The sequence below is a fragment of the Vulpes lagopus genome, chromosome 4 (assembly GCF_018345385.1).
Source record: "Vulpes lagopus strain Blue_001 chromosome 4, ASM1834538v1, whole genome shotgun sequence".
Lineage (NCBI taxonomy): Eukaryota > Metazoa > Chordata > Mammalia > Carnivora > Canidae > Vulpes > Vulpes lagopus.
In genome coordinates, this window is record NC_054827.1 from 75,254,917 (window position 1) to 75,281,769 (window position 26,853).

Consider the following 26,853-nt stretch of genomic DNA (forward strand, 5'->3'; position numbering starts at 1 on the left):
GGATAGTCTTAACATTTATTCTCTTTAGGCATAGAAATGACTAACAATTTATGAATTTTGTTGGTTTGTGTTTTGAGCTAAAGTTCTCACTCTCCTAATAGGTCCAATAGAGAAGTTTGTATCTTACATTGTTGATAAAGTTGTGAAATAAAAATTATTGATGTATGTCAATTGGGCCAAATGTAGTTTGTTGCTGATGAGAGGATTTTCTTCAGAGTAAGAAAGCATGGAAGGTTTACAAAGTAGTAGTAAAATGAGCTTTATTTTTCATTTAATTAAAATCTTTATATTAACTCTCTTTTATCTATCCAGTCATGTCTCTTGTCATTATGTCTTGTCATTTCATTCATTTCTCAAATCCAGTTCCAAAAAGGTCTGAAGTACTTTCTGAGAGCCTTCTTAGTGTCACCTTCTCCCCTGCAATCACCTTAAATTTTAATCTGCCAGAATAATTTCAGTGTTTTTGTAGGAGTAAAGGGCATTAGTGTTCACTTCTTATTTAATTAAGGAACATAAATAATGTGGAAATATATGAAATACATGATAAGCACACAGCAGTTGCTCAGTAAATGTCTAAAGCAAATTTATTGCAGAGTGAACATACCCCTTCTGTTGGAAGTACTCCACTGAGAACTGATTTTTTTAGCAGACTCATTTTCCTTCATTCTGTAGTCTATTTCTTTGATCATCCCTCCTCAGTGTATTAAATTTTTTTTTTTTTTTAATTCCCGGATGCCTGAGTGGCTCAGTGGTTGAGTGTCTGCCTTCGGCTCAGGGTGTGATCCTGGTCCAGGGATTGACTCCTGCATGGAGCTCCCTGCGTGGAGCCTGCTTTGCCTATGTCTCTGCCTCTCTGTGTGTCTCTCATGAATAAATAAAAACAATCTTAAAAAAATTTTTTTTTCTTTAATTCCTAGATTGAGAAACCGAGTTAGAAAAAAGCTTAGTTAGACTCTAATTCCTTAGAGGGCATTATTCTATTGGTAGCCAAGGGCTCTATTTCTTAAATATATAATCTCAAAATTACTTTCCTATCTCTTCCGTTGTGGTTTCATTAAAAGAAATCCAGGAAAATCATCAGCAGTTATTTACTTTCCAGTGTTTCGTTCAAAAAAAAAAAAAAAAGATACTGTTTCACAGGTAGTACAAATACTTTATAACAGAGTATTCTCAGTTTCTACCTCCCATAACTTATAACCTTGCTTTCATTCATTTTATTTTTCTATAAGCTATAATCACAAAATACATTGTTGTTATTGGAGTTCGATTTGCCAACATATAGTGTAATACTTAGTGCTCATCCTGTCAACCAAATCTCTGACCTATATAATCTTCCTTCTCTCTGAATAATTTCTTAAATAATTTCTACAATTTTTTGCAAAAAATTTCCCCAACTTTTCTTTTCTTTTCTTTTTCTTTTTCTTCTTTTCTTTTCTTTTCTTTTCTTTTTTTTCTTTTTTTTCTTTTTTTGTCTGACACTGTCTTTATTTCTCTCACTTTTGAAGGATGATTTTCCTGGGTACATAATATTAGATTGGCGGTTTTTTTCTTTGAGCACTGAATATTTCAGTCCACTATTTTCTTGATTGCGTTTTTTCTAAGAGTGTGATATAATTCTTATTTTCCTCTGTAATTAAATTCCAACACAACCCCAACTTCTCCAAATCCCCCTTATCCCTCTTCTGACTTCTTTTCAGATTTTCTCTTTGTATTTGTTTTTATGCAGTTTTAATATGATAAAGTTAGGTATTGATTTTGGTATTTATCCTACTTTGAATTCTCTGTCCTGCTTGGGTGTGTGGTTTTGTATGTCATTAACTTTGGGAAATTTTCAGTCATTATTACTTGATATATAGTTCCTGTGTTCCTTTTTCTTCGTATGGTATTGACATTCTATGCATGTTAAACCTGTTAAAATTGTTCCAGAATTCTAAGTTATTCTGTTCCATTTTTGCATTCTTTTTTTTTCTTTACATTTCTGTTTTGGATGTGTCTATTGTCATATCTTGAAACTCTAATTTTTCCCCCGTTGGCCATGTCCGTTCTCCTGATGCATGTATCAAAGGCCTCCTTTATTTTTGTTACATGTTTTTTTGATTTAGCATTTCCTTTTGATTCATTCTCAAATTTTCATCTCCTCTCTGCTTACATACTTACCTGTTCTTGTGTATTGTCTAATAAATTCTTTGACATGTTAATCGTAGTTGTTTTAAATTCCAAGTCTGATATTTATTTCCAAGTTCTTTGCCATACATGAGTCTGGTTTTCATGCTTGATTTATCTTTTCAGACTGTTTCTTTTTTGTCTTTTTAGTATAGCCTGGTAATTTTTGTTGAAAGCTGGACACAATATTTTGGAAGAAAAGGAACTTCAATAGATGGGTCATTAGTTTCAGGTTTTATGTTTATATGGCTAGAAGTTAGGCTGTGTTTACTATTTGCTATACCTCTGGTGTCCAAGGCTAACATTTTTTCTGTGTTTAGTTTTGTCTCTCTCATTGTCTTTGAGTTTTCCTAGAGACCTTAAATAGGATGTGAGTCTATAGTTCTTTGCTGTAATTCCCTTTTATTTTACAGGAACCCTAAAGGTGTGGTGGTAATATGGGGAGGTGTGGGAAGAAATGTTCTATGCACGTATCTCTAGATCTCATTCTTTTAGTGAACCCAAATTGGGCATTTCCCTTCCCTCATGTCAGATAAGCTCTGGTAAAATAACTTCTTTTATGGGGAGGCCTTATTAAGAAGGACAGAAAGATCTAGAATATTTCAAAATGATTACTTTTCCCCTTCCACTGCTGGAAGCAGTAAAGGATTTTTCTCTTGTCTTCAAACTGAAAACCTAGTGGGACTCATGAAAAATAAAATCAGCAGACGTTTGGGAGATCTCTTGAAGGCTGTACCTCCTATTAATTTTTAATTCTTAAGCTAGTCCATACTGAGCCTGAGCAGTTAATCAATTACAGTATAAGGTGTTCCTTCCACAGTACTGGCTTCAACCTACAACTTCCACACACGGCTTTTACGCTAAGCCCTGATTCTCTGTATCTGCATGTTTCTCCAGTTTTCAGGATACTAGTTTGCTCTGTGACCTCTGATAGATTCTCTGATAGATTTGAGAAGAGTTGTTGATTTTTAATTTGTTCAGTGTTTTCCTTTTTGTGAGGATGAGAGTGACTGCTTCCAAGCTCATTTTATATGTTGGACAAGATACTGGAAGTGTATGTATTTATTAAAATGAAGATTTCACTTTAGAGCATGTTTAGTCTCTGAAGCTTTGTATGAACTTCCCCAGAAACAATGTTTCCAGTGAATATTTGAACACCGATGACATTTGGACAAAGATTTTTTTCATCTCCTTTTGAAATTATCATTTATTGATTTTTTTTTCTGAATGCAAAGTACAGTCTCATGCAAGCAGGAAGGCAGTGAATGAATCCTTGATGCTTTCTTTCTAAACCTTGATTCACCAATTCGAAAAGATCTTTTGAAAATCTGAAATACTTATCTCCCTCAAAACATGTAGACAGGATGAATAGTGAGGAGAATTTGTGTACGAGTCTTAACTCCCTTCAGTGTGCCAGGTATTATTCATTGTGGCTACAACGAAGAGCAAAGGTGGGATACCCAAATTATAATGTTGTAAGGCTAGCCAGGTAACAGAAAGATAAATGAAATGAAACCCATAAATTACATGATGCTTATTCAGTCATGTCCAGAGAAGTATGAAGTGGGACATTTCATCTTATCTTGGTAGGATTGAGATGAGGCATGAAAAGTTGCCTGAAACAGTTGACATGTGACAGGGGCTAAAGAGAACATTCAAGGCAGACAAAATTGCCTAAGAGATAGAGGATTTAGTGTATGGTTGCTTTTATTCTGCAGGCATGAATTAGCATGACAAACTGGGCACGTTACATAGTGTTTCTCCAACGCTCTACTGATGTATGGTTTTATTATTTGTTTTGATATTTTGTGAAGACACTTGCCCTATAATGTATTTTGAAACCAAATGTAAGCAGGTTTTGAATTGTTTTCTATTATCCTGTAGTGTGAAAGCTGAAAATTAACTGTAATATTGTATTTCAGATGACTTAAGGTATGAACTGCCAAAATAGTTTAATTTTTTAATTCCCAAATTATGTCTCTGGAGTATTTGCTTAGTGGTAGAATTCACTTGGGTTTGAATTAAGTTTGATTGGTTTTATTATTGCTTTAAACATAGGGATATTTTATGATTTCATAGGTAATAGGAAATTTTCAGAAATGATAAGCCACTCATTTTAGCTAATCTCAGGTCATTTTTCTTGAAGTGGCAGGCCATTATATAACTTCATACATATTTTGTCTGATCCTACATATTTTTAGTTTATTTTTTCAGGTTTATAGTACCACTACCTTCAGGTGAGGGTATAATGAACATAATTTTAATTACTACGTTAAGATATAAGAATACTATTTGATTAATAACTATTAGATTATTACCTTGTTCTAATGTAGTGTTGTAGCATTTGAAATTACCATTGCTAGCCAAGGTAAAGCTATTCTAGCATGCATCATACTCTTTCTAAAATGAATGAATACATATACATAGAAGAAAGAATTTGGGCGTCCTTAAAGTAGAATAGAGAATCTCTTTTAGATTACAGAATACAGCACCAAAACAGTTGACATCCTAATATTCTTTTAAAAAATCACCTTATGATTTTGTTTCATAAAATTTGACTTTCAATTATGTTGCTGCTAAAATTATTCTTTGAAATATTTGCGTAGATGATTAAAGACATTTTTGGAGGGAGCAACACTCCTTAAATTGACAATTAAAATCTACTAAATCTTTGCTTTTACTTGGTATCATTTTCCTCACTCTCTTTGCTTTCCTTCATAGAAGGAGTGCATTATCTTTCTAGTTTTGTTGTAACAAATTACCATAAGCTCAATGGCTTAAAGCTGCATCAATATATTATCTCACAATTCAGTAGGTCAGAAGTCCAGTATGACTGTTACCTGACTGAAATCAAGAAATGCACAGGCTATGTTCCTTTTTGGAGACCCTAGGAGAGAACCTTTTGCTGCTTATTGGAGTTGCTTGCAGAATTCAGTTCCTTGTAAATACAGGACTGAGGACTTGTTTTCTTACTGGTTATTAAAGGGTGATTCCACCTTTTAGAGGCTTTTAGAGAAACCACATTTCTTGGTTTACATCTCTTTCCTCCATCTTTAAAACCAGCAATGACCATTCAAGGTCATTTTACTTTGCATCCCTTTGTTCTTCTGTGATCTCCCAGTTTTAAAGTTAAAGAATTAGGTTGGGCCAATTTGGATAATCCAGGATAATCTCCCCATGTCTGGTCCTTAACCTTAATCATACCTACATAATTCCTTTTACCTTATAACATATGAGTAGGTTCCAGGAATCAGAATGTGGACATCTTTGGAGAACTGTATTTCGCCTGCTACAAACAATAATACTAATTGGTGCCTGGCTTTACTGGATTAATTTTCCTTTTTAATGTGGAATACTTCTGACTTTTTCCTCCTTGATTCAGTAAATACAAAAGAGGTGTTAGGATTCAGTCAAGATAGTACTTTATGAGGTACAGTTCCTTTCTGGACATCATAGGGGAAAACAGATTCTCGAAACGCTGAAAAAAGAAAATATGGTTCCAGAATACTGCTTTGAAAAAACAGGAAGTCCTTGTATATTTTTGCAAATTTATATTGCCCTAATTTTTAGTATTAAAGTTTGTAGTTATTCACATAGCAGCAGGAAGTAAGCCACAGTCTCCTAATTTAGTATTAAAACATTTCAGTTATAAAATAAATAAATATAAGGAATATAGTGTACAACATGATGACTAAAATTAACACTGCTGTAGGATACATAGAAAAGTTTTGAAGAGAATAAATCCTGACATTTCCCATCACAAGGAGAAATTTCTTTCCTTTTTTTACTTTTTTCTTGCTTTTCTTTTTGTTTTATCTACATAAGAAGATGGATGTTAGCTGAATCTGTTGTAATCATCTCACAGTATATGTAATTGAAATTATCATGCTGTAATGCTTGAAAATTATATAGTGACATATGTCAATTATTTCTCAATAAAACTGGAGGAGGGGGAAACACACAGAGAAATATTCAGAGCAATAACATAATAATTTATGTGAATTTTGATAATGGATGACATTATATCTTAATGTGTTATTTTTTTTCCCCCACCTAGATTATCACGAAGTATGTATATGAGCTCTTGGAAAAGGACTGTAATTTGAAAAAAATCTCTATCCCAGTAAGTCCAGTTTTTAAAATGATTAAATTTCCAAATGAAATCGTTTTCAATTCAGAAGAAAATGTTTATATTACTTTAACTGTGATAAGTACATTAAGGTCCTAATGGATTGATACTGATAATGATAATATTAAATGCCTGTCAGTATACCTCATTTCATTGTGCGCAATAATTCTTTAAAAGTAGTGCTCTTCAATGTAGAGAAAAAAATATTGATATCCAGCCTTTTTTGAAAATGATGATGCCTTTAAAAAGACTATGTCCTCTGCCTCTTCTCATTTAATTGGTTGGTATAATTTATTTTTACTATCTCTTTAATTATTTCCTGATTTTTAAAATAATTACGTATTTTATTTCTATGTTATTTCCTATATACATTTTCAATTCATTCCTCATGCTTCCTGTTTTATAACACTGCTCCTTCTATTTCTTGTAGAACATTTTTTTCAAATTTTGTATATTTTGCCACTTCAGAGTGAAAAGTTTGAGATTTGTTCTCAGTCTCAAATTCACACACAAAAAAATTTTAATGTAAAAATATAATAAAAAAATGAAGAAAAAGTAACCTTGTACATGAAACGATGGTGACCCTAGATTAGATGATCCTTACTGTTAATGATAACTCTTTGATTTTATGATAAATAAAAATCTCAAGGCTTAATGAAAGTGATTAACTTAAGTTACAAAACTTTGCATATAAATATTATTTACATGAAATCTTGCATGAGATTTTTAAATTCCTTGGGTAAGCTATTCAACTATGAATTGGAGGGTTTGAAGATTTAATATTTATCCTCACAAATTAATTCAGTAGCTCAATATTTAAAAGGAAAATCTATTTTATTTTTAATTTTATATAAATAAGCTCAAATGCTAGGTCACATTGTTAATCACTTATTCAATAGATATTTGTTTAAGAGTCTTTGAGGTGCCAGGCACTGTTCCAAGTGCTTGTGATGTACTAGTGAATAAACTATTACTCTATGTAGTAGCTAGGCTAACCCTCATTTATTTGGACACTTTTCTTCCTTTTGTTCAATCTTCCTTTCTTGCTAATTTTATTTCTTTCGAAGTTCCTGAAGAAGATATTAAGGAGACTTGGCTTGATTTATTGTTACAATACAATTAATACTGAGCCATTTAAATCTGTAATACTAGTAGTTACATGGGATTTTTTTTTTTTTTTTAGTTACATGGAATTTTTAAACTCACTTTAATCCCTTAGGTTTCCAGAAGAAATCAGAAGTTAATTGGCCATATAGATTATGTTATATGGTTAAGTTTCACTAATTTTCTTTATAGAGAGCTTGAGATTAGGGTTAGGAGGACTTCATTTTATAGATCTGATTACTTTCCTCTCATTTAAATTTAAACTATAAAGCTAATAAGCATAGAGAAAGCTTTGCATTATAGGAGACCCATATTAACTGTCCTGTTCATTTTTGGTTAGTAAACATTTCCTAATTTTGTAAACAGAAAAGAACCCAAAATTTTTTTTATTTATCTGAGGAAATTAATGTCTCTCCTTAAAATATAATCATATATTTTATATTGTTGTGAAACTTTTCTTTTATAACTATTAATTTTCTCTGGAGTCCCCTTAAATCTCAAAGCAAGCAGTGAAGGTGGTGTTTGTTTTGTTTTGTATCAGAGTTTTTCTTTTTATTGTGGGAATACACCAAAGTGTTTTTTGTTTTTGTTTTTGTTTTTCCTGATGATGAACTGTTTTAGTTTTATAGTTGACCTATTTAATAAGGAAAGAAAGACTTCTTTTCTTTTCCTTCCTTGTTTTTTTTATAAATAACAGCACCGTGTGGAAACCCATGATTTGATGGTAAAGGTCATGATCATGTCCCATGTTCACTCCCTACCTTACATATGTTCTCATGTATACATTATTCTCAATTGTAAAGTCTCGTACTTGTGGAGAATTTTAGATTATATAAATTAACTTAATAACTTGATTATAAATTTTCATTCCTTTTATTGTCAGGTTTAAGTGATCATCACAATTAATTACTGGGGCTCATGAGTATCCTAAAGTGAATTGTTAACTGCTAAAAATTGTTTGTTCTCACTGATTTGAACTTGATTGGTTAATAAAGTGAGGTGGTGCACTAGAATGACTTTTATATGCATTCCTTAATGAAAGCTCAGTTTAATGAATTAGCACTGTTTGAAGACAATGGCCTTGGAATAGCGGTTTTCAAACTTAATTAAGCTAATGCAGAAAGTTATGTTTATTCATATACTATTCATGCTATTTAAACTTACCACTAACTTTTTACAAAGTTATACCAACTTTAGAGTTCTGTGTTAAATTGAGGTGAATATAAGCCAATGACCATCTCAGATACCACTTTTTTTCCCCTTAATCATTAATACCACTATATTTTTCATCTTCATTGTTTCTATTCCCCTGAATACTCTGATATTCTCAGGTTTTCAAAGTTAATTCTTCCACATGTTCAAGTGAAACTTTTATTCATTTATTCATGGCTACTTTAATTTGCAGCCCTTAAAAATTCTTGAACAGAATTTTAATATAAAAAACACATTTTTATCTTCTGAAAATAAGCACTCTTCCAGTTTTAAAGTGATTACTGTGGAATTTAAAGTGCCAACATTCCATTGCTTAAAAAATTGACTCAGTTCCTTGGTAACAGGGGACTTAGTCAAATAGAGAAAAGAAATAGTGAACAGCACCTACTGGAAAGTCCGTAGCTACAGGGTTTTTTTATTAAGATAAACAGATGTCCATTTCCATAACCATTTCAGGATCCATTAAGGCCTCAATGATTTTAAGAGGTATTTTTATTTGTGCACATTTAGACATACTCTTTGGTAAATGAATGACTGGACACCTCTGTGACCTCCTTTTTATTATGTATGACAGCTTTGCTTTTTTAATTTTTTCTTTTGTTCTTAGCACTTTTTTTAAAAAGCCATTTTAACTGAGTGATTCCTCTGTTTTCATACAACATTCATAGGTAAAAGGGAATTTTTCTTCTCAGATTTGATTTTCCCCATCTACTTTCCTTACTCTGACTTCAGTCATACCTGCTGCCATCCTAATTTGCTTACTCTGGACATCACATGCAAGAGAGGCTAATGTGACTGTTTGACACTTCATACTTCTCTTATTGCATACTTAAGTACTACTAATACACAATTAGGTCATTTGTAATTTTTAGCATTGTGTAGCTCTTTTAAAATACTTTGTAGTCATATATTAGTTTAGTCTTCAATATATGCTTTCTGAACCAGGCAAGTATTATAACAAATTAAGAGGACACATTATTTACTTAAATGCCTTTTATTTAAAGGAAGTAAAAAAATAAAAATAATGGTAACTGGTGATGCTTGATAACATTCCTTATTCCAAAAGTTATTCATTCCTTTATTTACTAAGTGCCTACAATGTGCCAGCCTCTCTTTTAGGCACTGCAAACAGAAAAGTCCATGCCTTCCTGGACTTGCATTCTGGCGGTGGGAGGAGATGATTCATTAATAAACTGTTATATAAACAAATATAGAAAGCATACATTAGATTGTGGTATGTGCTTTGAAGGAAAATAAAACAGAGAAAGGGGCCAGGGAATTCTTGTGCAGATGCTTAAATGGGGTAGTCAGGGAAGGCTTCATTGAGGAGGGGATATTTTTTTAAGACCTATGGCTATGCTCTTCTTGCTGAAATAATTACCCTTTACACAAATGGCTACCAATCTGTTTGTTTTAAAATTAAAGAACTTTTAATTGTTTTCTCTTCCCAGGAATAGTGAGTGACTGGGAACATTCAGAATCCAGGACTATTTTATTTTATTTTATTTTGTTGGTATTGAGAGCTTTTGTCTGTTTTTTGGTTTTGTAATTTTATGAATATATACTGCTGATAAAGTGAAGAGCTGTTTCATTACACAGTATGTGGACTGAACTCCTCTATTTGAGGATGTGTATTACCAGCTTTCAAGGCTTTAGCTTCTGGCTCTGACATGGCTGCACAAAAGCTTCCATTCCCAGTTACTAACTGCTGCTGATGTGGAATACCACTCAGTGCAGGCCATCAGACATGTATACAATGTTGGGAAATTATCCCTTCATAAGTCTTGAGTCTTTCAAATCTAAAACATAGATCATTTGGTTTAAACCTAAACATTAAGTGCAATCAAAATGTATAAAATATTCATTCCATAAATAAGTACTATAGAAGATGTAGAAAGATATTCATCTTTTAAATATCTAGTACATAAAGTAAGGTTATAGGAATACATACATAATATTCCTTTATCAAATAATTGTTATTTGAGCCTGTGTTAATATTCTGAATGAAATTTCAAAGACCAGGGCAGTCTGGGTGACTCAGCGGTTTGGTGCTGCCTGCAGCCCAGGGTGTGATCCTGGACACCGGGGATCGAGTCCCACGTCAGGCTCTCTGCATGGAGCTGTTCCCTCTGCCTGTCTCTCTGCCTCTCTCTCTCTCTGTGTCTCTCAAGAATAAATAAATAAAATCTTAAAAAAAAAAAAAAGAAATTTCAAAGACCATTTATAGTAGCTGATTGAATTTTTAAATAGTTCCTCTCCTACCTTTTAAAAGCTGAGCAGTATCCCTGGCTAATATATGATTTTCCAATAGATATATGCTCCAGTTGGGTTTTTCTGTTTTCTATTATAGATGCAATATACTTCTGTTATAAAATTATAGACTCATTAGCTCTGTGATCTTAGGCAAGTTATTTAAATTCCATAGGCTTCGATTTCTTCATCTATAAATAACTGTAATAAGAGTACCACTTTAATGAGATTGTGATTGAAATAATGTTTTTAAAACATTTAGCATAGTATCTACATTATAGGAAGCACTCAAAAATCAGTTATTCTTATTTATTTTATAATACTAAATATACACCAATAAAATAGGGAGATGTATTTTCAATATTCTTTTGTCATATTACTCTCATGTCTTTTATACTCATCCATCTCATATGTAATTGTTAATCTCTAATGAATCTTTTAATTTTTTAAAGCTTTTTTACTTCTATAATTCTGTAATAGCCATTCTATAATTTATGGTAACCATTAGTTGATTTCTCATTTATGTCTATGCCTGATCGAAAAACATTTATTTATTATTTAATTTTTTTTAATTACAGGTAGATGCCACTGAGAGTGAACCAAAGAGTTTTATCTTTATGAGTGAGGATGCTTTGACAAATCCACAGAAACTGATGGTTTTAATTCATGGTAGTGGTGTTGTCAGGGCAGGTCAGTGGGCTAGAAGGCTTATTATAAATGAAGATCTGGACAGTGGCACACAGATACCTTTTATTAAGAGAGCTATGGATGTAAGTGCAATTTCTTTTATACTTTTTGGCGTTTTTTTAGCTCTGGTTTATTATTTGTTGTAAATTATTTTATCCTATCTCTTCAAAAGTACATTCTAAACATAATTTTATCTTTAAATTGTTTTCTTATATGTAATGAAAGATTATTCTACATTATTTGACAGTTAACAATGAAAAACAAAATGGTATCTTAAGTGTACAAAGATTTAGATAATGTCTTTGAAATGAATATTTTTGATTCTAAATTTGTTATTTGAAATATCACTTAAATTACCACTTATCAATATTATTTTAAATACTTATAAAAATATCAAGAATGCTTTTGTAAATCTTTGCCAATCTAATTTAGTTAAAAACTAAGAGAAATCTACTTGAAATTAACCTCTTACTCTTTAAAAGAAGAGTTTAAAAAAAAGTTGGAGTAACTCATTGTCATTTCTTAAAAAACTCTAAAACTCACAAATAAGATGTTTTAAGCATTAGACAAAAACCTATAAAATGGTAAATTTAATTACTGAATTACTTTATTCTTACTTGAATTCTACCTCTTTAGATATTTTAAAATTGTATTCAAGATTTTCTGTCCTCTAATAATGAAATTGTTTTTTCTGACCTAGCATTGTTACATTTTAATGTTTGCTATTTTTAAAAATTTTTTTACTATCTCATTCTTACGTTCTGCAGTGAACAACCAAATTTTACAAAGTATGGTTTCTCCCAAATATGTATAGAGATTTTCCTCAGACAAAAGTAAAGTAGCTTGAAAAAAAGATTTCATATAAGAATATAAAGTTGTTTAGGAATATATATGTGCATGTATGCTTTATAGGAGCTACATTATTACATTTTTGTAATTATGGGAGAGTAATTGTTTGATACATTGATGATTTCAAGGGTCAAAGATAAGTTCCCTGCTCTTTTACTTCTGAAACGATAAAATTAAGTCCTGACCCAGCTCTTAGATAATATTTTTGTTAATAGATTTTGAGGCCTTTAAAATGTTTCAAGTAGAATTTCTTAGGTTAATTGTGTATTTTTTTTCACAGTGTTCATGGATATGCAAAGAACACAAGACATTACTTTTGATTGGTTGCAAACTTCACCAGTACAGTTTTAGTCGAATTAGAGTAAAATTTAGTAGAATTGAAGTAAAATAAATTGAAATTTAGATTGAAGTAACTCACATAAAATATTGTATTATTTAAACATTTATATTTCTGGGTATGAATAGTGAAACGAACTTTCTCTCTGACATATTAGTTTGTGATTATAAAAGATCCTGTCAGTGATTAAGAACATTATATGTGAAATGTGATCACAATTCAGTGTATATTTGAAAATACAATTTAGTAAAGAAAATCAGATATGTTTGTACATATGAGTGCTTGGTGAAATATTTTATGTAATTATATTGTTCCTGCTGCTAGATCAACTAAGTCTTTCCTATTATAGAATATTGTATTGTTACATAAGATTTTTCAAGGTGAAAGAATATGGTAAGTCTTGCAAACATCTATGAACAAACTCTCTGTTGATGTCCCAAACAGGAGGGAGGAAGTTTGTCAGTAACATTAGACTAGTTGGTCATTTTGTTTTTGTAAGTACTGTTTGGAGGCTAAGAGCGTGTCATTGCCTCGACTGTTTTCTGCTTTTAATAATAGCAACTCATGATTCCTTTAAAAGAAAAGCACTGATTTCTAAGTACTTCAGTATTTAGTGTATTTAGTATTTACGTGCTGTGAACTTTGAAAATTTTAATTGATGTATTTTTTTCTCTGTATTTTATAAAATGAACATGAACTTTATTGTGGTAAATTTCTAATGGTGAATATTTAAAAATGGATATCTCTTCTTAATCTGGATAAAGTGATTTGCTAGTTTGGCTTTACCTTTTCATGGTGTTTCTCTGGTGGTTCTTCGAGGGCTACTGTGGATTTTTGTGTGGTGGGAGGACACTGGTGGGGGGTATCCTAGGAAATAGAGGAAGATTGAGAGAATAAAAGATGTTTGATCCTTACTTTTTAATCAGGTTAGCTCTATTCGTTTTTATTTTGTGGACTTTTTTTCTAAAATTGAATTTAAAGCAATGTTTCCAATGTTTATAAGACCAGGAACACTTGCTCTACATTTTATGTGATCTGTCAGTTTTTCATATCACAACTGAAGTAAAATTCTAATATTTCTCAGGATAGACAATTTGTCTACTCAGTGTTGTTAATGGTATTTCTGCTATGGCTGCTCTCCCTCGAGCTCACTCACTCTCACTAATAAAGTGCAAGCACTTTCCTGCTTGCATGGCTCAAAAATTTTTTTTCTGCTATATCCCTTGAAGACTTTTACGATAAGATTAAAGGTCCTAAAAAAAAAAAAAAAGATTAAAGGTCCTAATATTGGATTCATAGCATTATAAGGTTAAAACTTCTTCGCATCAATGGAACCCTGCCTCTAAGCAGACTATTCTGTAAAAAGTAGATTTAAGTCTATGGAGCCACTATGGTTGAAGGTGGGGGTGAGGATCGGAACAACTTCTGCAATGACTCCTGAGATTTCTTCCCCTAGCCCTGGGGCTCCTTAGATCACAGTTTGAAAATTCAAGATATTCCAGTCCTTGCATTTTAGATACTTCAGACCTTTATTATAAAAAATTTACTAAGATTTCATCATGGAGAAATAGTACATATCAGATACAACCCCACAGTGCTTTTGAGGTTGCCATAGCTCATATTTTTAGTGTTTAACAGTCTTCATTGCATAATATATTACTTGGAGTAGGAAACAGTATATCATATAGCCAAGTACTGATTATTCAGTGTTTGTACAGTTTGAGAGTTACTCATACGTGTTTCTTCTTTGATCTTTTCTCAAGTGTATCTTTTTAGGTATTTCAGATGGTCTCTGTAAAATGGGCTAGGAAGGAAAAGTCATTATACTGCTTAAAGTGATTTAATTACTAATTGCAAGTGTAGAACAAGGGTGCAGAATTTAAGGAGTCAGTCACTCTCAGGGTTGTGCAGCATTTGTAGGACCCTGAGAGTGAGTACCTCCTGAAATTTTTCATCCTAGGCACCTCTCTAATCTCTCTCTGCTCAGGCATTGAGTAATTGAGATGTATTGTCAGCAAGTTTTATGGAGAGTAGTTTGGGAGCCACTGGTGTGTACAAATTTTTCCATGGCATCAGATTCAATTGGAGGGCTTGTTGCAACATAGATTGCCTTGTCCCAAAACCAGATTTTTTTTTAAGATTTTTTTTTTAAATGAGAGAGAGAGAGAGAGAGAGAGAGAGAAAGGCAGAGACAGAAGCAGGCTCCATGCCGGGAGCCCAACGCGGGACTCAATCCCGGGACTTCAGGATCCTGCTCTGGGCCAAAGGCAGGTGCCAAACCGCTGAGCTACCCAAGGATCTCCGCAAAACCAGATTTTGATGGAGGAGTATGGTTGGGGTCTGAGAATTTAAATTTCTGAAACTCTTCCAGGTGATGTGGGTATTACATTGGAAACACTGGTGTAGGTAACACTCTTTGGAGTTTATTTATACGTCTCAGGCTCTAGGTTTAGTGGATAAGTTAGAACTAGATGGAAATTGTATAAAGTATGACAGAGGGTTAGAGGTTCTAGGAAATGTTTTATACTAAAATAAGTAGAGAGGGGCAGCCTGGGTGGCTTAGCGGTTTAGCACCGCCTTCAGCCCAGAGTGTGATCCTGGAGACCTGGGATCGAGTCCCGCATTGGGCTCCCTGAATGGAGCCTGCTTCTCCCTCTCCCTCTCCCTCTGCCTGTGTCTGTGCCTCTCTCTGTGTCTCTCATATTTAAAAAACATAAAATAAGAGAGATAAAGTTTAAGTTATGAAGAATACTTTCAAAATACTATGTAATTCATACTCAGCATGATAAAATGTGTTGATTTTAATAATTTTGTAAGAAGTATGATTATTTCAGTAAGCTTACATTTTTCCTAATTTCTCATAGCTGGATTATTTAGAAGTGTCTGATATTTCCATAATTACTTACTTTGCGTATAATTTTTATATTGTTATATCTAAGTTTAAAAATTATTTTTATCAGTGTAATTGATATATTTTGGCTATTATAACATGGTGGACTAATATGTATTTCTCCCTTCCGTTAAACACACATGTAAGAGTAATGGTTAAAACATAGCAACAACAAAAATATTAAGTATCTAGTTATGCTCAAAAGATAGAAGAGGAATCTTTAAATGCCTAACTACAACAGAAAACTTAAAACCACAGTGGTAAGACCCTCAAGGGTATAGTAACCCAGAGGGGATTGCTGATGAGATAAAAGCCCTACATCACATAGTAAGTATATCTACATTACAGCTTTGAGCTTGAGAGGCAGGTGCTTATACTAAGACCCTTGTATATAGCTAAGGCCTTAGAGGTTTCTGCTCTTTTAGTTTTCAGGGTAGAAAAAACTTACAGCACAGTGGTGAAAAGAAGAAGTTTATTTGCCAGTGAAGCCAGGTAGGTGAAATGAACATCCTTCCTTGGGAAATAGAAGCCACAGACTACACCCCAAAGTTGGATTTGGATTTGCAGCTTGAATTTAGACAACCTGCTTACGTGTGGGAATCTCAGTGTATATTAATATAAAAATGGATTCTGGACTGATAAAACTCCTGAGGTACTAGATGGAAGCAAACACAAAACTGCCAGTGGCGACGCTTTACAACCCAGAGTAAATGCCAAATGAAGATGAATTTCTAGTCAGAAAGAAAATTATTTAAGGAAATGACTCATCACAAAGAAGAGTCAGGTCAGGCAACTATCAGATATAGTTGAAGAGAGAATTGGTAAATTAAAACCTAGAGTTGAGGAGTATAGCATATAGAATATAGTAGAGAAACAGAAAAAAAAATGTGACAGATAAAAAGTCATGAAGAATAGAATAAAATCTAATATTCTAGTAGATGTTTCAGAAAAACAATAAAAAAGGAGAGAAGAAGTAATGTATTATTTTCTGACAGTAAAGACATAAATCATTGTTGAAGCATGGCATAGCTTGAACAAGATGAATGGAAAGAACTTTACACGTAAAACATATTAAAATAAAATTGCAGAACATCAGAGGATACTTTCGTGTAATCTAAAAGTCAAGTAAAATCAAAAGGCATATATCAAAATAGTGATTATCTATTCCTAATCCTCCCTTACTTATTCTGTTCCCTAGATATAATCACTCAATACTTTTTGGTGTTCCTTGTATGCCATCCATATTTTTAAATTATAATACTGTCTTTGGATTTATCAGTCACTTTCTGTTGTGGTAGACAAGAATCTATTTCCCATCATCATAGTTTTTGGATTAAATCAGCAATCAAACTTTACAATATTACTACCACTTTAATATTGTTTATTGCTGAGCCAGGTAGGTACTATGATTACTTTTCATTTTTGTTTAAGTTTGTTTCATGGAGTTTTTTTCTTTGCAATAATTGCTAATTCAAAATTTGATTGATCTCCCATTAGCGTTTTTACAGGGTCAAACTAATCAGATAATTTCAAAGTTTCTTGTTCTTCTAGAGAACTTTCTTTTTGAACCCTGTGGACTTTTGTTCCAGTCTTGACTGGTCACTTTCTAAGCCTGCCTATCTACGTCTTCCTGGGACTCCTCTTAGATTGTCTCTTATGTTTGACGACCTATTTTCCTGGATCTAATGACCCTAGCTTTTGTATATATGCCTTCATTTTGTTGGAGCCATCAAAAATTGAATATGTTTTCAAAATCTTGTATTTCTGAAAAAATGCCTTTATTTTACTTGTTCCCTTTATTTTGATAATTCAACTAGGCATAGAATTCCAAGTTGAAAATAATTTTCATTATGAAACTTGAAAGCTTGTTTCATTGTCTTGTGGCTTCCAGTGTTTTAATTGAAAAATCTAGTACCACTCCTATCTTGAATCCTTTGTTTCCTCTGTGGAAGCTTCTTTTCCTTCTGCCTGGTGTCAAGAAATTAGTCATACTGCTTTTAAGGAATTTTCTGTGCCTTGGTGTTTTTGTTTTTGTTTTTTTTTTTCATGTTGGGTAATTGATTCCTTTCTATCTGTACTATAAAATCATGATCCTCAATTCTTAGAAATTTTTTTTGTGTTGTTTCTTGATCTTCCCTTTTCTAGACTTAGTATCTTGGTTTTAGAGTTGTGGATTGAGCCTGTAAATTTTTTGTTTAATTGCCTATAAACTTCCTTTTTCCATCTGTTTTGCTCTAGTTTTGTTCTAGTAGGTTACCAACTTTATCTTTTAACCCTTCTATAGAATTTTTAAAGTTCTTTCATAATATTTTAGAATGGAGTTCTCCTTTGAATCATTTTGCAGACTTCTGCACAGAATACCTGATTTGAGCTCTGTGTTTTTCTCCTCCCCTTCTGTGATCTATTCTCCTTCCACTCCTTCTCTAGATATGTTTCATAAAAGGAAACATCTTTGATATCTTATAGGGTTAGCTGCATAATGTGAGATTATGACTTCGGTTTTGGGTTTGTTTCTTTTTTTACGGAACAGGGCAATTGCACCTTATATGAACTAAAAAATAATGCCTGTTTTTAGTCTCAGGGTCCACCCTGCTATCTAAGATAATTGGAACCCCAATTTCTGAGTTTTTCTGAAATTCCGTGGATGAATTGGCTTTCGTCTAGTCATTATTTCCCTCTGGAGACACTTTTTTTCACCCCTCTGTAGTACCAATCCAGTTCTATCAGCTTACAGTCTTCCAAAAATTTATCAGCATCTGTGTCCTCTGTTCTCTCCACTCTAATTTGTTTTGTTCTGATGGGTTGATACTACCCTTCTTTACTCAGTAATTTGCATAACAGGTTTCTAGATTAAAATTTTAGTGTGCTTTGTGGGAGGAATGGAGATAATCAAAAGAATACAGTATATTGTTTAATTACCTGTTTTTTTTATCTGATTGTTCCAATGACAGGAGTCACTTTACACCTTATACCTTTTTAAAACAAATAACAGTAAAGCCATTTTCTGTATAATAAAATTGTTTGTTAATCTTAGGAGATGACCTTCTTATGTAGCAATATTTATCACAATAGAATATTATGGGATTTTCTTTTAAAAGTCAATTATGAGGTAACTAAATACGTAAACTGTTGCTTGACTGATATAAATTGCAGACCTCAAAAGTTGATTTAGAGTTTTCTGGTTTTTAAATTGTTTGCTTCCCTTTTGATAACATTACTAACTCTACTATTCTGATGGTTCGATTCCTCTTTCCTTAATGCATTTGGGATTCCCCCTTTTTGACAGGCACATTTTGTAAAGCTGATTGATTACAGTATTAGGATATTTTTCCACGAATCCGCATGGAGCCATTATAGATGATTATCTAAAATAGGGTGGAGTTTTTTTTCCCCAGTAATTTGAATAATAAAATTTCGGTAATACTTTCTTAACTCTTGCCTTCATTTCTAGTCTTCCAAGTAAGTATTGCAAAGTCTTACTATTTCAGGATAAGTATTTACAAAGTTGGTGACATGGAAATTTTAAGAGGATTCTAGTGGGTGTTGTTGGTTAGTAGATAGTAGTAAGAAGTACAGTATCAGTATAGGGCATAGTTTTATTTATAACTGGAGCAATGCCATCTAGCTGCTTTTGCGATACTACTTGGTACTTATTATAGTAAAGGCAAAATATAGTTTAGCAGAAGTTTTATATGCTTAAATGGGCAGCCCGGTGGCACAGCGGTTTCACGCCGCCTTCAGCCCAGGGTGTGATCCTGGAGACCCAGGATCAAGTCCCACATCCGGCTCCCTGCAAGGAGCCTGCTTCTCCCTCTGCCTGTGTCTCTGCCTCTCTCTCTCTGTGCGTCTCTCATGAATAAATAAATAAAATCTTTTTTTTTTTTTTTAAGGTATATGCTTAAGGTCTCAGGAAATTCCAAAACGTGAAAATTTTCAGAGCTTTTAAATATATCTTTGTTTAAATGACTTAAAGCTTTGATTTTTTATAGTAATTCGAAGATTTGTGAATTAAAGAAATGCTCATTAAAATAAGGTGCCCTCGGGGATCCCTGGGTGGCTCAGCGGTTTGGCGCCTGCCTTCGGCCCAGGGTGTGATTCTGGAGTCCTGGGATTGAGTCCCGTGTAGGGCTCCCGGCATGGAGCCTGCTTCTCCCTCTGCCTGTGTCTCTGCCTCTCTCTCTGGCTCTCATAAATAAATCAATAAAAATAAAATCTAAAAAAAAAATAAATAAAATAAGGTGCTCTTTTTTTAACATATAAGATTGGCAGATAAATTGGTAATAAATTGTATGATAATACCAAGTTTGGATATTGTTAGGAATGTAATTTGAAGCAATCTTTTTAGTGGCAGTTTAGTTATATCTCTCCAAATTAAATGTGCTTATTATTAACCTTATAACCTAACAAATCATTTGTAGAAATTTACACTAGAGCAGTACACAAAGTATACATACAAGGATGCTCATCAAAGCAGTTTATAATGACACAAAAACTTCATCTAAATACCCACCAGTTAGGGGACTCTTTGATTAAATAATCTTATATTCATATCATTAAAAATTATGTAGTTATTAAGAATGAATTTTATGTGTGTGTTGTATGTTCATTTATATAGGATGATGTCTAAAAATTATTAGATGAAAACATAAGAATGAGATTATTTATTCAAAAGTACAGTTATACATGTATGCGCATACACCTCCATACATATATGAGTATATATTGATGTTCCTAAAAATTTATGCGAGAAACCATAAATTTTCTTCTTTCACTTTTATTTCTTCAGTTTTTCTATTTAATTCTCTCTCCCTCTCTTTTTAATTTCAGTGGTATTTCTTTAATAACTAAAACAATAATTTAATTAAAAATTATAAAAATAATATTCATGAAATATAAATTGTAGTTATTCACTTAACTACTTCTAAAAGAACTTAAATGTTAGATTATAAAACTGCAAGCAACTTATTTAAATAATTATTGATTTTTTTCCCCCTTGAAGACTGACTAAATATAGACCACTAAAATTTACATTTCAAACTTAAAAAGAAACCTGCTAGTTCTTTTTTTCCTATTTGAAATATGGACTGTTAAATTACAGGTTGAAACCAAGAGCACTAATTCCAAATTTTAAAAGTAAACTTTGAAAGAAACTATATATTAATCAAAGAAAGTATAAGCTGTTTCACTGTAGACTTCATAAAAGATTGTTCAAGAAATCCAGAAAAGGTTAAAAAAGCTTAGCACATTACTGAACTGACAAGGTATATGAGGCCATACTAGCCCCCATGCCAGCAAAGGAAAACAATGGAATGACAGCTCTAGTGTTTGGAGAGAGGTTGTTAACGACAGCTTATTCCTTTATGATTTCAACTCTTGACAGAAGACAGGTCTGCTTGTTGCATCATGGCAGATATATCATTACCTTCTGGCCCTGTCATGACTGAATTGGGAAAGAAAAACCACATCCAGTTTTGAAAATCCAATTACCTTTTGAAATTTTGGTCACTATTTCTGAGATAGATGTGAATAAGCCATTCTCTAATAGCTCTTTGCATCTGTATTGTTCTCTAGTACCGAACTAATTAAGTAATTAAGCATATACTGAAGCTCTTTCTGTAGTCAAGTAGAGAGCAAAGCATAACAGCATAGAGCGTCTTGATAATCTGACATCATCCCAAGAAAAATATTACAAGGCCTCTTATCCTTAGTATCTATTTTTTACCTATATTTATAACTGGCATCAAGTAACTTAAAGTAGATCTTTTCATGAAGTTCAAGAGAAAAAATACTGCATTATAAAACAATTAAGTACCACTTTCACGTGAGAAAATATTGGTCACAATTGTAATTTGGTTATGACTTGATCTTTATATTTCTCAATTATATGTATCTTTGAATTCTGTTGTTTTTTTTGTTTTGTTTTGTTTTGTTTTGTTTTGTTTTGTGTTTATCTTGCTTGTCTACCTAAGAAATGACTCTGGAGACAGAGAGGGTATGGGTTTTGAAATTATGTCAAAAGCCTTGGGGTTTGTATATGATCAGAATTTTAATGGAGGTTAAGGTGAGTTTAAATGCATAGAAGGAAAATATTAAAAAAAACTTGTTTAATTTCTGTCATGTTGTTCTTTTTTGAGTCACTCTGATGTCTTTTTCAAATCTGCTTTACTCTTGAGCTTTGTGATACTATATCCATGATCTGTGTTTTCCCCCTCTTTTTATTCTGTTATAACTGCTGATCCCTTTTCTGTGGTTCTTCCTTTAATATCAGCTGAAGCAGTTTGAATTGCTGAATCAAAGCTGTTTGGGGAGTGAGAGAGTGTGTAAGATTGTGCAGGGTGAGATTCTCTGGGTAGAAGGTAACACCTCCTGCAGTTATAATCAATGCTCTGGACACTTTCAAAGATAGGAGAAGCCATGACTTGCTCCAGGGTTAAACTTTTAAAAGAACTTCCCTAGGGAAAAATGTCATCAATAAAATGAAATAATTAGTTGACAATTCTTGAGTAGCCTAGTCTAACAAGAAAAGATTAAAGATAGGTCAGCTTTGCATTTTTCACTGTACTTTTGGTTTCTTTCAGGTTTCAGCTTTATACTTTTATTTATCTTCAGCATGAATTTAAAAAAACTTAATTATTTCCATATAGCAGTTGAGCCCCTGAGTTACTTTAATTTGAGAAGAACTAAATAAAAAGAAAAGAGTATCAGCCTGTAGTAATAGGAAACAGTCTGAACTTTTACTTGAAATAATTGAGACAGTAAATTATGGAAGTTAGGGCTGTTTATGAAAGTGTAGTTTGTACTGTTAGTTTAAGTTACCAAGCTTTAGATTAAATGCATTATATTTACATAATTGTGAAATATGATTTTTAAAGAAAATAATGTTAATCAAGTAAATTTTAGGATAAATACTAGTTTCCAGGAGGGTTGTTCGTAGCACTTCATGCTTTTGATATTCTTTGGTGATGACTTTATTTAGCTGTTCACATAATATAAATAAAAGGCAATTTAAAATATTAATTCCTGGGCAAATTTTCTATTTCTCTGTATGATATTAAAAATTCTAAGGACTAATTATGACTTAAATATTTAATATGAAAAAATATATCTATTAATTATTTTTTATTTACAATATAACTTTAAAATTAAGATTGGATTTCACCAGTAATTCTGGATAGTAATAAGCCAGTATTTTAACTCTTTTTTACATGGAATATATAGTCTTGTCTTCCTGGACATAAAACAAATCACCAGTTAAAATATATAGTGAGGTGTTAGAAGAATTAGATGGAATACTTCAGCATATTTTGTATTCTTAGATTCATGTACTTTTCTATTTTAAAATAAATAAACTCATAGCAATTTACTTCAAATATAAATAACTGATTAGTTATCCATACTGTCAAGTATGCATTCAGATATCTAAGATTCAAAGATAGAATCTTAGAATCTGTGTTACTGCTTTGTGTTTATTATCCTTACTGTAAAGGAGATGGTACCTTGTTTATGAAACATATATACAAGGATGAATATGCCTCTTGAAGCTTGAAGACTGTGGAAGAAGGCTTCCAGTAGTATTAATTTTAAAAAGCACAAGTAGTATTGTGTTAATAAAAAGAAAAAAAACCCACAAGTAGTATTATGTTAGCAAAAAGTACAAAAGTAATATTGTTAGGTATACATTCTGCAGTTTAAAAAAGTTGATATAGTTTCAAGGTCATCCATATTTAATTTTATAAGACCATTAGATTTAAGCCAATTTAGATTAGGAATGCCATCTAGAATTTGCACAGCAAAGGAAACTATTATTATTTGTTACTTAGAGCTTAAATTATAATGAATATACATGCTATAATTCTGAATGAAGATAACTTATTTCACAATTTATTTTATAAATCAAAACTATAATCTTGATATCATAAGAAAATCAGTATTTGTAAGAAGTCTTCCTTTGGCCTTTTATTTCTGTATTAAAACAATGATAATGATAAATAATATGTCTTCAAAAGAAACTTATTAATAAAATTAGGAAAAGTTCTGTTAAGCAGTTCAACATTGCTTTTCCTTTAGATAATGAAGACTGTTGCTTTTATTATAATTTTACAGTTTTAGCACATTTAATAGTGTGACCAAAGCTTTTAAAACAATTCTATTAAATTGCTGTCTTTATGATTACTTATAGAGATTGAAAACTTCTTTAAAAATGAAGGGCATGGGGTACCTTTGGCTCAGGTCATGATACTGAGGTCCTGGGATCAAGCCCCACATAGCGCTCCCTGCTCTGCAGGGAGTCTGCTTCTGCCTCTGCCTCCCTGCCCCCTGCTCATGCTTATTCTCTCTCTCTCTCTCAAATTAATAAATCTTTTAAAAAAAATGAAGGACACTTGGTGGCTCAGTCAGTTGAGCAGCCAACTCTTGATTTTGGTTCAGGTGATCTCAGGGTCCTGGGATCGAATTCCATATAGGGCTCTGCTCTCAGTGAGGAGTCGGCTTGAGGATTTTCTCTCTTTCTGCCCCCCTCCCACTCATACTCACTCTCTCTGTCTTTCTCTAAAATAAATGGATGAATCCTAAAAAAAAAAAAAAGTGAAGGACACTAAGATATGAAGTTGTATGTGTAAGCATTTATGTTTTTCTCTTCTGGTGCAGCTTGAACAAAGGATGTTTAGTAAGGATCAATTTATTATATTTTTAAAAGATTTTATTTATTCATGAGAATGCACAGAGAGAGAGAGAGAGAGAGAGGCAGAGACACAGGCAGAGGGAGAAGAAGGCTTCATGCAGGGAGCCCAACATGGGACTTGAGCCTGGGTCTCCAGGATCATGCCCTGAGCTGAAGGCAGCGCTAAACCGCTGAGCTGCCCGGATCAATTTATTATTAAAGATAGATATGTTTTGAAACATATCCATAATTATACCATATGCACAAACACACATGCTTACATACCTACAAGTATCTGTGTGTGTTAAGATTACAGATTGTTAACCCAGATTTTTTAAAAAATAAACTATTATTTCAAAGACTTGTCAGTTTTGTTGGGAAATGAGTACTTGCTTATTTATACCATGAGCTGCATATTTGAATAAAATTATCTTTTCTAACAAGAACTGGTGTTTAAAATATTTAAGAGAACATTTATCCAGAGAAATACGTACCAGGAATATTTTTAAACTTTTTAAAGGAATGTTTAAGGTGTTTCTCAGTTTGTGTTTTCTGAGAAACACAAGAAAATTTTTAGAAATTTTTATTTTAAAAAATTTAGAAATACTTTTAGAAAAATATTTTCTAAGAAAATATCTCTCCATTGAGCTTTTCATGTACATTTACATAGTGTTATAATGATTTGAAAACTTATTGCCCTTTTGAACAATGTTTGTCATTTGTGATAAAAAACTTGAAGAAGTTAAAGTTCTATCAGAACAAACTTAAACTATGGGTAATTGTCTTTTTTTTCCCCAAAATTAACAAATTATAGCATCAAAGCCTATATGGAAAGGTATGTATGTAGTAGGTCATTTGCTGCTGCAGGCATTTTATCTTCCTCCAGGATGCAATTGTTTGGGTTTCTCTCTTTCTGCCTATGGCACTATATAGTAAAATTCAGATATCCTCTTACCTCCAAGGAATCTCAGGGGTGGAGGATAACTTATACAAAATTAATAAATGCTGTTGCTTTTTTATTGTTGCCCATCCAAGGCAATTTGCAGTGTTCACTTTAGAGGGAAAAAAAAATGTGTCGGAAGCACTTACAACAATAAGTTAAGTTTAAAGTCATGAATCCATTGTAGAAGATAAGTATTTTGAGGTAGTTAGTACTATGTAAACAATTAAAAATATTGACCTAGTAATTTCCTAAAACTCCTCCTTTTATTTTTGGTCTAATAAAATGATAACATTTAATCTTGAAAATGAAAAACAAATCTGTGTTTGTATTTTATGATAACTACTTTAGTTCATTTAGCCAGAGGAGTTTGCTGTTAGAGCTTGCATATTAGAAGTTTTATTTATACATTTCAGGTGAATTATTTTATTTTATTTTATTTTATTTTTTTTATTTTATTTTATTATTTTATTTTTTAAAGATTTTTTTAAAGAAATTATATAACATAATAGCATGTATAGTCTTAATTCCTTTTTTAAATTTTAATCCTAGGAGAACTTTTTTGTTAGCTCTAATATTATTGCTTATATAAAGTCATTTTTCCCTTACATTTAAATACATTTGAATTGTTTTAAGACAAATTATTTTAATATTAGGAATTGTCTAAACATTCAGAAGAAAGCCACATCATTGCCTCATCTTCAGTTTCTACAACTCAATTTGTTGCTTTCTTAATGTACCAAGGTGAGATAGTTAAGAATTCTAAATAGGATAGCTTTGGGAAATATCCTGTTACATTGTTTAGGATATATTGCACCATGCTGTAACTGTAACCACTTGTCTAATAATAGCAGTCCTCTTTTGTGATATTTATGGGTGTGCTTATTATCCAGTAAACTATAAGCTCATTGAGGGCAAGACATATACTTTCACCATTGTCTGGAGGTATGGTTTAATAAATAGATAAGAAAACAGACTTTGGTATTAAACGTTCCTAGTTACCAGTTTTAGCATTGTGACTTAATAGTGTGTGATTTGGTCAAGTGTTTTTTAATTGATCAGTCTTAGTTTTCTTTTTTTTTTTTTTTTTATTTATGATAGTTACAGAGAGAGGGAGAGGCAGAGACACAGACAGAGGGAGAAGCAGGCTCCATGCACCGGGAGCCCGACGTGGGATTCGATCCCGGGTCTCCAGGATCGCGCCCTGGGCCAAAGACAGGCGCTAAACCGCTGCGCCACCCAGGGATCCCCAGTCTTAGTTTTCTAATCCACAAAGTAATCATAATAGTAATACCAAACTCATAGAATTATCCTGAAGATTAAATGACAAAATGGATGAAAAGCACTTACCACTATGTGTGTGTGAAGCTATTTTTAAAACTTTCATAGGTGGAAGGATAAATGAATCTTACTAGCAAAAGAGAAAAATGGGATGGCTTATTGGCAAGCACCTTTCTTTGTGTTAAATTTATTAGAAGACAATAGGATGTGATTTCAGCTTTCCTGTAATTAAATAGGAACACGATGTGTACAAGTTCTTAATGTAACAGCTGCCACATGATGAGTACTTAATAAACATTAATAGTAATGAAGGTGGAGATGGTAGTTGCTCAGTGTTCAGTTTTGTTTTTGG

At 32.4% G+C, this 26,853-nt stretch overlaps 1 protein-coding gene across 7 annotated transcripts in view; it reads left to right on the forward strand.

Annotated features, from left to right (window-relative positions):
• FAM172A (family with sequence similarity 172 member A) overlaps positions 1-26,853 on the forward strand; it is a 418,896-nt gene that overhangs the window by 95,250 nt on the left and 296,793 nt on the right. For 6 of the 7 annotated variants that reach the window (XM_041752632.1, XM_041752628.1, XM_041752630.1 and 3 more), the window contains 2 exons: positions 6,221-6,286; positions 11,437-11,628. In XM_041752632.1, the coding sequence (XP_041608566.1) occupies positions 6,221-6,286; positions 11,437-11,628 (258 nt within the window). The remainder of the gene's footprint in view (positions 1-6,220; positions 6,287-11,436; positions 11,629-26,853) is intronic. The other variant, XM_041752634.1, reaches the window with a different exon arrangement.